The sequence below is a fragment of the Phyllobates terribilis genome, unplaced genomic scaffold (genome assembly GCF_046119375.1).
Source record: "Phyllobates terribilis strain yellow unplaced genomic scaffold, ASM4611937v1 Scaffold_2__4_contigs__length_985480577, whole genome shotgun sequence".
In the NCBI taxonomy this organism is placed as follows: Eukaryota; Metazoa; Chordata; class Amphibia; order Anura; family Dendrobatidae; genus Phyllobates; species Phyllobates terribilis.
Window position 1 is genome coordinate 103,319,411 of NW_027362762.1, and position 13,987 is coordinate 103,333,397.

Sequence of the window (13,987 nt, forward strand, 5' to 3'; positions counted from 1 at the left end):
AGAAGGCCGAGACTGGATCCTGGGAGTGGATGCTAGTGGCTTGGAGGGCCAGAGGCTAGTGGACTCCTGGAGGGTGAAGTCTGGATCCTGTGTGGATGTCAGTAAGCCTTGGAGGGCCAGAGGCTAGAGACCCCATCTGGGAAACAAATGGACCAAAGCAGCTAAAGCCCGAAGTAGGTAATACTATTTGTGTTATGGACATTTTCACGGACATTGTTTTATTATTACCTTGCGGGAGGCTGTAACTAGAGCCAAGTGGGCCGGTCTGCCACTTGGGCTCGTGGACTTTATATGTGTGTCGGTGGGCCACGGAGTTGGACCCGGAAATCAGCAGTTTATGGAGTTAATAAACTGCTGAGTTGAGAAATACCGGAAAATATGGCTGGTGTGTTTTAAATTGACGCAGCGAAGCGAGTATCCCCCAGTATAATGACAAGCGCTGCCTTACAATAAAAGGACAGTAAATTCACTTAATGTTCCTGGAGATACAGCTAAAATAGAGTTCCCAAGTTCAAGGTTACAGAAACACTGGTAACACTACCTGGACGTTGCAGAAATAGGAAGCGATCACCTCCTGCCACCAGATTCCTGAGAAAACAGATGGTCTCCTCCAAAAACCCTCAATTTGCTGCAAGACTTGCAGTAAGATTTGGTGGCAGCAGGCACAAAGGTTTATGTTTGAACAGTAAAACACATACTAAACAATGCATACTAAATACTGAAGTTTCCTAACCCAAACTCCAAGTTGTACACCTTTAGTAACCAAGAAAAATCTATTCAAAATCATATAAATAAGCCACAGAAGTTTGGGGATTCTAATGAAACAAAACTGGAATTTTACAGGCCCATGGATCAACAGTATGTCTGGAGGAGGAATAATAAATCATACAATGAAAAGAACACCCTGCCTACAGTGAAGCATAGAGGGGGCTCAGTGATACCTACAGTAAAGCATGGTGGTGGCTCAATGACGCTCTGGGGCTGCTTTGCTTCCTCTGTCATGGGAACCCTGCAGCATGTGGAGAGCAAGATGGATTCAATCAAGTATCAGGAAATTCTCAGAGAAAATATCGTGTCTTCTCTGAAGAAGCTGAAGATTGGAAGTCATTGAACTTTTCAACAAGACAATGATCCCAAGCATACCTCAAAGTCCACCAAGACTTGGTTTAAGAAATAATCCTCGTAGATTCTTGACTGGGTGTCACAGACTCCTGTCCTGTATCCCATAGAAAATCTTTGGTGGAATGTGAACAAAGCGTTAGCAGCATGCAAACCCAAGAACTGGAGGCCACTGCTAGTAGAGAATGGGCTAAGATTCCTCAAGAACTCTGCCAGAAGCTGGTGTTTGGCTAAGTTTGCAACAAGTCATAACAGCCAGAGGGGCTCTAATAAGCACTAAAGACACTTGTCATTAAAGGGGGTATAATTCGGTAATTGCAGTAGTTAGTAAAAGTGTCATTTTGTGTCATATTTCGAGAAATCAGTTTAGCAATTTTCTGTGCCAGTTTAGCCTGCGGCTGAAAACCTGGTCCTGTGGTGCAATGTGAAAATTTCTGGCATCTTTGAATTTGTGCCAATTGTAGGGTCCCAGCTTGTGAAAATGAGATGTCACTGTTGCTGACTGATGGAAGTGGAATATTTTTTCAGCAAATTGTATTTTCTGTGCACAGTATATGCTGTGTAACTAAGCACTACAATAATTGTGACAAAGATCCATAACATTAATTTAACCAGTCCCTACTGCATAGAAGAATACCCCGAGAGACCAATTTCCCTATTATTAGTAGTCAGGCAATACAAAACGTTCATAGGCATCAATAAGGAAATGCAAAAATTCGAAGCCCATTGGATACTCGTCCCCTGTTTTTTTCCTAGTCCTGAGGCATGGTCACGGCTTCTATAAAGGCAACAAATCCTTGAAATTTTAAATTCTGATTCCAACATTATATTTTGGCTGTGGACAAGAGGGAAAATAAAAAGCTGGCGTTCTGCTTAGCTGCAGCCTGGCCAGCATTAACGCGGAGTGTATAAAAGGCGGTGGCGGTGAGACGTAGCTTACTTATCAAACTGAACATGACATTAATACACTTAGACATGTCAGTCTCCGATAAAACCTTTAAATCATTCCTGTGCAGAGAATTTTCATCCAAGAAATGATCATTCCTTAAGTTTTCTTAGAAGATAAAATTGTAGTCCTTATCTCTCCAACAATAAATACTGCGCCTGTTGAGAGGCTTTATTAATCTCGGACAATTATAAGGCATTTGAGAAAAAAACAATGTAAACTCGTGATTTAGAACAGCCTTTTTTTTATCAATGGGATTTAAAGTGAAGGTTTAGTTTTACATGCTATTTTTGGAGATGGGGTCTAATACAGTAACCTTTATAAGATGTATTAGTCCTCGTTGACAATTTGATTTTTTCTTTGGATAATTTATCCAAAAATAATAGACAGACAATATTTTTTATGAACTCCATAGAAAGAATTATAGATTTGTTTTTTTAAGTGGATTGTGCAGGATCCAACATACCTCTGACAACCCTGGTATTCCTTGTATCGCAATCTTGATTTTTGCGCTAATTTTTTTTTCATGATTATGACAATTAATTCAGACCCCACTAAAATGTTACTGATTTGTGCAGCAAACATGATCACAGCTAACTGCCCAGTGGCACATGCTACACTATGTCCATTCTCTCCTACAGGTCTACACTGAAGCAGACACTTCTTTGTACCCATTATCACCACACTAGTCTAGTCTTCTCCGTCTTCCTTTTCTTCTTGATTCTGAAATGATTCTTTTCAGTCACTGCATCCTGCTGTGTGACCTCTGAAACGTGATGCAGCAGCAACCACAAAACAAAACAGACTGTGTTGAGAGACTAGAGGCCTCCACACACCATACATATTAGACAAAAATTGATTGAACTCGCTAATTTCGGAGGCATTGGACAGCCATATAATGTATATGGAGGTCTCCCGACTGGCCCCGAGAGATTATGTGACGAGACATGAGGATCGGGGAGGTTGGAATAATCTAACAGCGGTTTGACTCCTTTTGTTTGGCGGAGAGTCAAACCGCTGTTAGATTATTCTAGCAGCTATTCTCCCAGAGTACACAGGAGTGCTCAGCTGAGCAGAGCGTTCAGATTACACAGGAGTGCTCAGCTGAGTAGAGCGTTCAGACTACACAGGAGTGCTCAGCTGAGTAGAGCGTTCAGAGTACACAGGAGTGCTCAGCTGAGTAGAGCGTTCAGAGTACACAGGAGTGCTCAGCTGAGTAGAGCGTTCAGAGTACACAGGAGTGCTCAGCTGAGTAGAGCGTTCAGAGTACACAGGAGTGCTCAGCTGAGTAGAGCGTTCAGAGTACACAGGAGTGCTCAGCTGAGTAGAGCGTTCAGAGTACACAGGAGTACTCAGCTGAGTAGAGCGTTCAGAGTACACAGGAGTGCTCAGCTGAGCAGAGTATTCAGAGTACACAGGAGTGCTCAGCTGAGTAGAGCGTTCAGAGTACACAGGAGTGCTCAGCTGAGTAGAGCATTCAGAGTACACAGGAGTGCTCAGCTGAGCAGAGCGTTCAGAGTACACTGGAGTGATCAGCTGAGCAGAGCATTCAGAGTACACAGGAGTGCTCAGCTGAGCAGAGCATTCAGAGTACACAGGAGTGCTCAGCTGAGCAGGGCGTTCAGAGTACACAGGAGTGCTCAGCTGAGCAGGGCGTTCAGAGTACACAGGAGTGCTCAGCTGAGTAGAGCATTCAGAGTACACTGGAGTGATCAGCTGAGCAGAGCATTCAGAGTATACAGGAGTGCTCAGCTGAGCAGAGCGTTCAGAGTACACAGGAGTGCTTAGCTGAGCAGAGCATTCAGAGTACACAGGAGTGCTCAGCTGAGCAGAGCATTCAGAGTACACAGGAGTGCTCATCTGAGCAGGGCGTTCAGAGTACACAGGAGTGCTCATCTGAGCAGGGCGTTCAGAGTACACTGGAGTGGTCAGCTGAGCAGAGCGTTCAGAGTACACAGGAGTGCTCAGCTGAGTAGAGAGTTCAGAGTACACAGGAGTGGTCAGCTGAGTAGAGGGTTCAGAGTACTCAGGAGTGGTCAGCTGAGTAGAGAGTTCAGAGTACACAGGAGTGGTCAGCTGAGTAGAGAGTTCAGAGTACACAGGAGTGGTCAGCTGAGTAGAGCGTTCAGAGTACACAGGAGTGCTCAGCTGAGCAGAGCGTTCAGATTACTCAGGAGTGCTCAGCTGAGCAGAGCATTCAGATTACACAGGGGTGCTCAGCTGAGTAGAGCGTTCAGAGTACACAGGAGTGCTCAGCTGAGAGGAGCATTCAGAGTACACAGGAGTGCTCAGCTGAGCAGGGCGTTCAGAGTACACAGGAGTGATCAGCTGAGCAGAGCATTCAGAGTACACAGGAGTGCTCAGCTGAGTGGAGAGTTCAGAGTACACAGGAGTGCTCAGCTGAACAGGGCGTTCAGATTACTCAGGAGTGCTCAGCTGAGCAGAGCATTCAGAGTACACAGGAGTGCTCAGCTGAGCAGGGCGTTCAGAGTACACAGGAGTGATCAGCTGAGCAGAGCATTCAGAGTACACAGGAGTGCTCAGCTGAGTGGAGAGTTCAGAGTACACAGGAGTGCTCAGCTGAACAGGGCGTTCAGAGTACACAGGAGTGCTCAGCTGAGCAGAGCATTCAGAGTACACAGGAGTGCTCAGCTGAGTAGAGAGTTCAGAGTACACAGGAGTGCTCAACTGAGCAGGGCGTTCAGAGTACACTGGAGTGCTCAGCTGAGTAGAGAGTTTAGAGTACACAGGAGTGGTCAGCTGAGAAGAGACTTCAGAGTACACAGGAGTGCTCAGCTGAGCAGGGCGTTCAGAGTACACAGGAGTGCTCAGCTGAGTAGAGAGTTCAGAGTACACAGGAGTGGTCAGCTGAGTAGAGAGTTCAGAGTACACAGGAGTGCTCAGCTGAGTAGAGAGTTCAGAGTACACAGGAGTGGTCAGCTGAGTAGAGAGTTCAGAGTACACAGGAGTGGTCAGCTGAGTAGAGCGTTCAGAGTACACAGGAGTGATCAGCTGAGCAGAGCATTCAGAGTACACAGGAGTGGTCAGCTGAGTAGAGAGTTCAGAGTACACAGGAGTGGTCAGCTGAGTAGAGAGTTCAGAGTACACAGGAGTGGTCAGCTGAGTAGAGCGTTCAGAGTACACAGGAGTGCTCAGCTGAGCAGGGCGTTCAGAGTACACAGGAGTGATCAGCTGAGCAGAGCATTCAGAGTACACAGGAGTGCTCAGCTGAGTAGAGAGTTCAGAGTACACAGGAGTGCTCAACTGAGCAGGGCGTTCAGAGTACACTGGAGTGCTCAGCTGAGAAGAGACTTCAGAGTACACAGGAGTGGTCAGCTGAACAGAGCATTCAGAGTACACAGGAGTGCTCAGCTGAGTAGAGCGTTCAGAGTACACAGGAGTGCTCAGCTGAGCCGAATGTTCAGAGTACACAGGAGTGCTCAGCTTAGCTGAACGTTCAGAGTACACAGGAGTGCTCAGCTGAACAGAGAGTTCAGAGTACACTGGAGTGCTCAGCTGAGCAGATCATTCAGAGTACACAGGAGTGCTCAGCTTAGCTGAACGCTCAGAGTACACAGGAGTGCTTAGCTGAGTAGAGCGCGTTCAGAGTACACAGGAGTGCTCAGCTGAGCAGAGCGTTCAGAGTACAAAGGAGTGCTCAGCTGAGTAGAGCGTTCAGAGTACACAGGAGTGCTCAGCTGAGCAGAGCGTTCAGAGTACACAGGAGTGCTCAGCTGAGCAGAGCATTCAGAGTACACAGGAGTGCTCAGCTGAGCAGAGCATTCAGAGTACACAGGAGTGCTCAGCTGAGCAGAGCGTTCAGAGTACACAGGAGTGCTCAGCTGAGCAGAGCGTTCAGAGTACACAGGAGTGCTCAGCTGAGCAGAGCGTTCAGAGTACACAGGAGTGCTCAGCTGAGCAGAGCATTCAGAGTACACAGGAGTGCTCAGCTGAGGAGAGCGTTCAGAGTACACAGGAGTGCTCAGCTGAGCAGAGCGTTCAGAGTACACAGGAGTGCTCAGCTGATCAGAGCGTTCAGAGTAGACAGGAGTGCTCAGCTGAGCAGAGCGTTCAGAGTAGACAGGAGTGCTCATCTGAGCAGAGCATTCAGATTACGCAGGAGTGCTCAGCTGAGCAGAGCGTTCAGAGTACACAGGAGTGCTCAGCTGAGCAGAGCGTTCAGAGTACACAGGAGTGCTCAGCTGAGCAGAGCGTTCAGAGTACACAGGAGTGCTCAGCTGAGCAGAGCGCTCAGAGTACACAGGAGTGCTCAGCTGAGCAGAGCGTTCAGAGTACACAGGAGTGCTCAGCTGAGCAGAGCGTTCAGAGTACACAGGAGTGCTCAGCTGAGCAGAGTGTTCAGAGTACACAGGAGTGCTCAGCTGAGCAGAGCGTTCAGAGTACACAGGAGTGCTCAGCTGAGCAGAGTGTTCAGAGTAGACAGGAGTGCTCAGCTGAGAGGAGCATTCAGAGTACACAGGAGTGCTCAGCTGAGCAGAGCGTTCAGAGTACACAGTAGTGCTCAGCTGAGCAGAGCGTTCAGAGTACACAGGAGTGCTCAGCTGAGCAGAGTGTTCAGAGTAGACAGGAGTGCTCAGCTGAGAGGAGCATTCAGAGTACACAGGAGTGCTCAGCTGAGCAGAGCGTTCAGAGTACACAGTAGTGCTCAGCTGAGCAGAGCGTTCAGAGTACACAGGAGTGCTCAGCTGAGCAGAGTGTTCAGAGTAGACAGGAGTGCTCAGCTGAGCTGAGCATTCAGAGTACACAGTAGTGCTCAGCTGAGCAGAGCGTTCAGAGTACACAGGAGTGCTCAGCTGAGCAGAGTGTTCAGAGTAGACAGGAGTGCTCAGCTGAGCAGAGCATTCAGAGTACACAGGAGTGCTCAGCTGAGCAGAGCGTTCAGAGTACACAGTAGTGCTCAGCTGAGCAGAGCGTTCAGAGTACACAGGAGTGCTCAGCTGAGCAGAGTGTTCAGAGTAGACAGGAGTGCTCAGCTGAGCAGAGCGTTCAGAGTACACAGGAGTGCTCAGCTGAGCAGAGCGTTCAGAGTACACAGGAGTGCTCAGCTGAGCAGAGCGTTCAGAGTACACAGGAGTGCTCAGCTGAGGAGAGCGTTCAGAGTACACAGGAGTGCTCAGCTGAGCAGAGCGTTCAGAGTACACAGGAGTGCTCAGCTGATCAGAGCGTTCAGAGTAGACAGGAGTGCTCAGCTGAGCAGAGCGTTCAGAGTAGACAGGAGTGCTCATCTGAGCAGAGCATTCAGATTACGCAGGAGTGCTCAGCTGAGCAGAGCGTTCAGAGTACACAGGAGTGCTCAGCTGAGCAGAGCGTTCAGAGTACACAGGAGTGCTCAGCTGAGCAGAGCGTTCAGAGTACACAGGAGTGCTCAGCTGAGCAGAGCGCTCAGAGTACACAGGAGTGCTCAGCTGAGCAGAGCGTTCAGAGTACACAGGAGTGCTCAGCTGAGCAGAGCGTTCAGAGTACACAGGAGTGCTCAGCTGAGCAGAGTGTTCAGAGTACACAGGAGTGCTCAGCTGAGCAGAGCGTTCAGAGTACACAGGAGTGCTCAGCTGAGCAGAGTGTTCAGAGTAGACAGGAGTGCTCAGCTGAGAGGAGCATTCAGAGTACACAGGAGTGCTCAGCTGAGCAGAGCGTTCAGAGTACACAGTAGTGCTCAGCTGAGCAGAGCGTTCAGAGTACACAGGAGTGCTCAGCTGAGCAGAGTGTTCAGAGTAGACAGGAGTGCTCAGCTGAGCAGAGCATTCAGAGTACACAGGAGTGCTCAGCTGAGCAGAGCGTTCAGAGTACACAGGAGTGCTCAGCTGAGCTGAGCATTCAGAGTACACAGGAGTGCTCAGCTGAGCAGAGCGTTCAGACTAGACAGGAGTGCTCAGCTGAGCAGAGTGTTCAGAGTACACAGTAGTGCTCAGCTGAGCAGAGCATTCAGAGTACACAGGAGTGCTCAGCTGAATGAGTGCTATCCATGGTTTTTACAAACAGCATTCGCATCTGTGATAGTCTATGGGGTCGTTCACATGTCATGACTTTTGTCCACATTTTCATCCGAGGGTTGGATCAAAATCAGCAATGCAAGTTTATGGATCAGTGAAAGAATCGGTATCCGAGTGCGGTCCTATTTTCATTGACTATCAGACTGGAGAATGTGGAGGAACTTTTTTTTTTCTCCACGTCCGAGAAAAACAGATCAACACTTATCAAAGTCTGATCAAATGCTAATCAAAATAATTGGTCCGTTTTTCTCGTACATGAGAAAAATGGACGTTTGAATGAGGTCTTAGGTTTTTCTTACCACCTCTATACTACAGTATAGAATATTTAATGAATTAAAATCTATAAGAAAATAGTATAACATTATCGATACTGGCCCCCAATTATCAAAAAGTTAGTTTGTGCTCTAATGTGATTTACAGCATGAAATCTAAAAAAAAATCTGACACCACTCTAAGTAAATAGCGAGATTAACGTTTTCACAGCCAAATATTTATTCCTTTGTATTTAAAGAAGGAAATATCTTCTCTCCTATTTGGATGGGGACACATGGAAAATTTTAGGTTGTGTTTGAAATTTTCTGTTCTACGCTGTCATTAACGGATGTTGTAGGATGACATGGGCGATAAAAGATACAGTGTCTTTATTAAACATTGACGGCAGTGTCTGAAGAAAGTGTAAAAAAAAAGATACTTGTGCGGAAAGATTCACCTCTCTGTAAAGATTTTTCTATCACTTAGACGGGCGTTTACACTATTAAACAGACTAATGGAAAATGCTGCTGCTGTAAAGTAAGGTTAAGTGCACATGTTCAGTATTTGCAGCAGAATGATCTTCCACACTTTAACAAGACCCCCAAAGATGTCCCTACAATGTATTAGAGCCCCCCACACTGTATAAAGGGCCCCACAGTATACCCCACACTGTATGATTGCCCCCACAGTATTCCCCACACTGTATGATTGCCCCCACAGTATTCCCCACACTGTATGATTGCCCCCACAGTATTCCCCACGCTGTATGATTGCCCCCACAGTATTCCCCACGCTGTATGATTTCCCACACAGTATTCCCCACACTGTATGATTGCCCCCACAGTATTCCCCACGCTGTATGATTGCCCCCACAGTATTCCCCACGCTGTATGATTGCCCCCACAGTATTCCCCACACTGTATGATAGCCCCCACATTAGCTTCCACACTGTATAATGGCCCTCATATTAGTCACCAAGCTGTTTAATTGCCCCCCGCATTAACCCCCAAACTGTATAATTGCCCCCGCATTATTCTCAAAACTGTATAATGGCCCCCACATTAGCTTCCACACTGTATAAGGGCCATCACATTATTCTCAAAACTGTATAATGGGCCCACATTAGCTTCCACACTGTATAATTAGCCCTGCATTAGTCCCCAAACTGTATCATGGCCCTCACATTAGCCCTCAATCTGTATAATTGCCCCTGTATTAGACCCCAAACTGTATAAATGGCCACTGCATTAGCCCCCAAACTATCAAAACTATGTCATTTCCCCGTACACTTTATTAGAGTCCTCATAGTAGTCCCTATAATGTATAAGCACCGTCCCCCATATCAGGGTCCCCCATTGTTTGTGATGCCCCCACAAGTTTTAGTCAAAATAAAAACATCACATGCTCACCTAATCCAGGATCCTGATGTGTCTTCTGGCAAAGCTTGTGCAGACCAACGCGCTGTCAGAGCACCGATGCACACACAGGACATCAGAGTCCTGACACGGCGGGATGATGTAAGCCTGCGTCCGCAGATACAGTTAAGGGTAGCATAGCTCCGGGTGGGCGACCACACCCTCTGCCCCCTTCGCTACTGATTCACAGGTAAAATCCATCTTCAATGAATACAGATTTCCCCACTACTGATATAGGAGACGACAGTTGGTGCTTATAATGTTCTATTGAATACTGTAACTGTCGATTCACGAGACCTTACAGCAGAATGTCGTTGTCTCCCTCCACACGTTTTTAAAAATACCAACTGCAATCTCCTATCACACTAATGGAAAAATATATCTTCACTGAATACAGATATTACCCATGAACTGAGAGAGAAAGTTGGTTATTTTTATTTGTACCATTGATCTATGAAATAAAAGTTACTCTTGAAATATCTGAGAAGTGACTGGTTCCATTTCTGGAACTTCCATGTACAGATAATAGGAGTCCTTGTATAATTCGGAACTCCAGAGAAAAGAAGTGGAGGTGGTCATGTATAAGGGCGAAAACCTCTATTGTAGTATATGAGACTTGTTCGAACATCCATCATAATCTATGATAAAGAGCCACATTCATGCACAATCATTTTCCCCTTTTTGGAGTAATGAATAGAAAGAAGTCTCAAATAAGGGACAGTCCAGAGATGCCTGAGGGCTGCACAGAATGTCATCATGGTCCAAATTTTGCCAGGTGTCGCTGGTTGTGCACCCCTGGTCTATAGAGTTCAACCCCCTTTCCCTTTGGCATTGGAAGTATTAATCAATCCCCATCTGCTGGGGTTACAATGCATAGCCAAAGAAGGCAGCAGAACACTAAAATTTATACCAATTACTATCTTTAGGGTCGACAAAATTTGTATGACCAATGGTGGAGTCATCACCTTTTGTTGAAACCCACCAAGTTTTCTTGCTACTTTTAGAAAGTCCAGAAAAGTTGCTACTTATTGAGCAAATATGGTGTTAACTATACCGAAATGTGACATTTCCTAGAGGTATGATATCAGTGATAAACCTAGAAGACCACCTTTACCTTTCTGAACAACCATAAGAATATCAACAAGAAAGACGTGATTTACCTTCAGAAGCAAACTGTTCAAGATGGTTTAACGTCTGCTCCATGTACTGGGATTCTCTTGACAGCCTCTCGAATATAACATTGTCCTTAAAAATGATAAAGAATAAGATTAGTATTTCAGCCAATTGGCCAGCGTAAAAGACAGCATTCAGTCCAGAGGAGTTTTATGTGCCATGTATATAATATTTTCTCTTTGATGATATCTCACCCTGTCAATTCTTTCTGAACATAAAATTAACTACGCACCATATAATGAATATCACCGCATTTAAATCTATCATTTCTATTTCTATCTCGGGCTATATTCCCATGATGAGTATTTGGGAAGTTCTTGATGTTGCAGATTTTCTGCACCTATTAGGTAAATTAAGTTACTTGCAATTTTTTTTTACATGCGCTTTTATCGCATTTTTTTATGCTGCGGTGTTTGTCTCTTTTTGTTATGTCATGTTTTAAATAAAACTGCTTTACTTTTTAAACTTACTGCCATTTGGCTTTGACTTGATTGATACAGTCATGTGCGGATTACAAAAATGTACTAAACACACATAAGCTTTTTTATACCGGAGCATTTTCTGCATCTAATGCAATTCTTTGGGGAAATTCTGCACAGAAAACTCAGCGTTCCCCGAAGAGAAATTAACATGTTGCAAATTTGAAGCAGTAAAAAAAAAAAAAGCACAGTGGTGTATGAGGGAAAGGAAGCTCAGGCACCCACAGTGCTGACAGAATGCTGATAAAGTAGAACGGTCTACTGAAAAAGAGTGGATGGAAAATTACAGAACATGAGAATAAGGACAGCTACACATATTAGACTGGTATTGTCACGCAAGGTGTTGGAAAGACTAAAGTGCAACATGAAGGGATGAGGGGAAGGGAGCCCACACACTAGGGAAAGGGGGAGTGGAGACCTCTTAGGCTGATCTGATATCACCTTGTCTCCCCTATCGAAGGGAGCCCAGACACTAGGGAAAGGGGGAGTGGAGACCTCTTAGGCTGATCTGATATCACCCTGTCTCCCCTATTGAAGGGAGCCCAGACACTAGGGAAAGGGGAGTGGAGACCTCTTAGGCTGATCTGATATCACCTTGTCTCCCCTATCGAAGGGAGCCCAGACGCTAGGGAAAGGGGGAGTGGAGACCTCTTAGGCTGATCTGATATCACCCTGTCTCCACTATTGAAGGGAGCCCAGACACTAGGGAAAGGGGAGTGGAGACCTCTTAGGCTGATCTGATATCACCCTGTCTCCCCTATTGAAGGGAGCCCAGACACTAGGGAAAGGGGGAGTGGAGACCTCTTAGGCTGATCTGATATCACCCTGTCTCCACTATTGAAGGGAGCCCAGACACTAGGGAAAGGGGAGTGGAGACCTCTTAGGCTGATCTGATATCACCCTGTCTCCACTATTGAAGGGAGCCCAGACACTAGGGAAAGGGGGAGTGGAGACCTCTTAGGCTGATCTGATATCACCCTGTCTCCCCTATTGAAGGGAGCCCAGACACTAGGGAAAGGGGAGTGGAGACCTCTTAGGCTGATCTGATATCACCCTGTCTCCCCTATCGTCCCTATATTGGTTCCTCACCAATCGCCGCACAGGAATCTAAAACCCTGTATTTCCCAGGAGCTAGGACCGGCCCAGACAAAGAGATCTCCTGCAACCAACTGCAGGGCGACTGTCTGTCACATCTGACACACCTGTGACAGGTATGTGCACCAAAAGCAGTTTTAACTTATCATGGGGGGATGAGGAAAGCAAAATCATATTTTTAGGATGAAATAATTGGAATGTTTTAAGGGCATAAATCTACCAATCAAATAAAGCAATTCTTAAAGCCACTAAGTAATTGAGTGTCAGTAGACGTCAGTGGTGTAAGATACAGATCACGATTTATCCTACGTGTAGTACTGAATCCCTCTGTGGCGGTAATGTTCTGCTATATAAATCTAGCCTTAGATGGTCACATCTTATTCGGCATGCTTTCAAGAACCTCTATGGATCTTTTCAGCTTAATGCATCACATACAATTATCATCAAATGTCATCCTGTGAACTTCATAATGAAAATCCCATTCTGGAACGGCCATAGACTGGATGTGAACATGACAATCTACTAATGTATGGCATTATAAAAGGTTACGCTTGGGAAAGGGCCTCCATAAGTTTTGATATATATGAATGTGTAACATTGCCTAATGGAAACTGGATCTTTATCTTCATCGTGGAGACAAAAGAGCTTCTCTGGTATGTTGCCTCTGGTTTGTATCAAGCCTATAGTAACTATAAGTCACCGGAGATAACTCCTATGTATAAATCACATATAATAATAATATGTGCGGGGTGGCTGCTCATAAAGATGTTTTATCATTTCTATAAAAGAGGGGCTTTCTAAGCAGAATAGATAATGTTCATCCTTATCTGTTCTCCACGATAAAAACCCACTTCGTCCAACAATTCATCTAAATTAGTCACTATGAACTTTATTCTTCTACATGTGTCTGACAGCAGATAGAACATATGGGGTAATTCATCCTTCTAATAATGACAAGAGGCTTTATGGAAATTGACTCTGCTCCTTATATTTTCCAAAGTTCGTTACAGGATTGCTAATCTGATTTTTTTTTTTTTCAAGTCAATTTATCCTAAAATCACAAATTAGGGATTATAAAATATATTTGTCTACAGATCAATATATTGATATGAACTTATTACCAAAATTTACAATCACAAAGACCTGCTCAAGTACTACCATCCTTAAAAAAAAATAAAAAATAAAAAAAAACACGGATGCTTCTATTTTTTTAAGGACACTGGAAAAATGCTCCCTATTTTCTGCCCCATAATTCCAGTTTTAGCAAATACAGATTATTAATTGTGTAGTTAAAGGCTACACTTTTTTTTAACAATGACTTAAAAGATTTGTCCAACAGTAAAAACAATATACAGAAATAAAAGAAGGGTTAAAATAATAAATTCATGTATATTCTCCATCTACAACACACATGGTTCCAGTCTAGGACATTACAGAAGTCTCTGGCAAGACAAAGGGATGTCGTCCTGTTCTTTGTTCACGTGAGGCCCGTGATTG

General features: G+C 45.1%; 1 protein-coding gene across 4 annotated transcripts in view; it reads right to left on the reverse strand.

Moving 5' to 3' along the window:
* ATP8A2 (ATPase phospholipid transporting 8A2) overlaps positions 1-13,987 on the reverse strand; it is a 999,149-nt gene that overhangs the window by 659,898 nt on the left and 325,264 nt on the right. For all 4 annotated transcript variants that reach the window (XM_073662455.1, XM_073662456.1, XM_073662454.1 and 1 more), the window contains one exon: positions 10,904-10,988. In XM_073662455.1, coding sequence (XP_073518556.1) covers positions 10,904-10,988 — 85 coding nt within the window. The remainder of the gene's footprint in view (positions 1-10,903; positions 10,989-13,987) is intronic.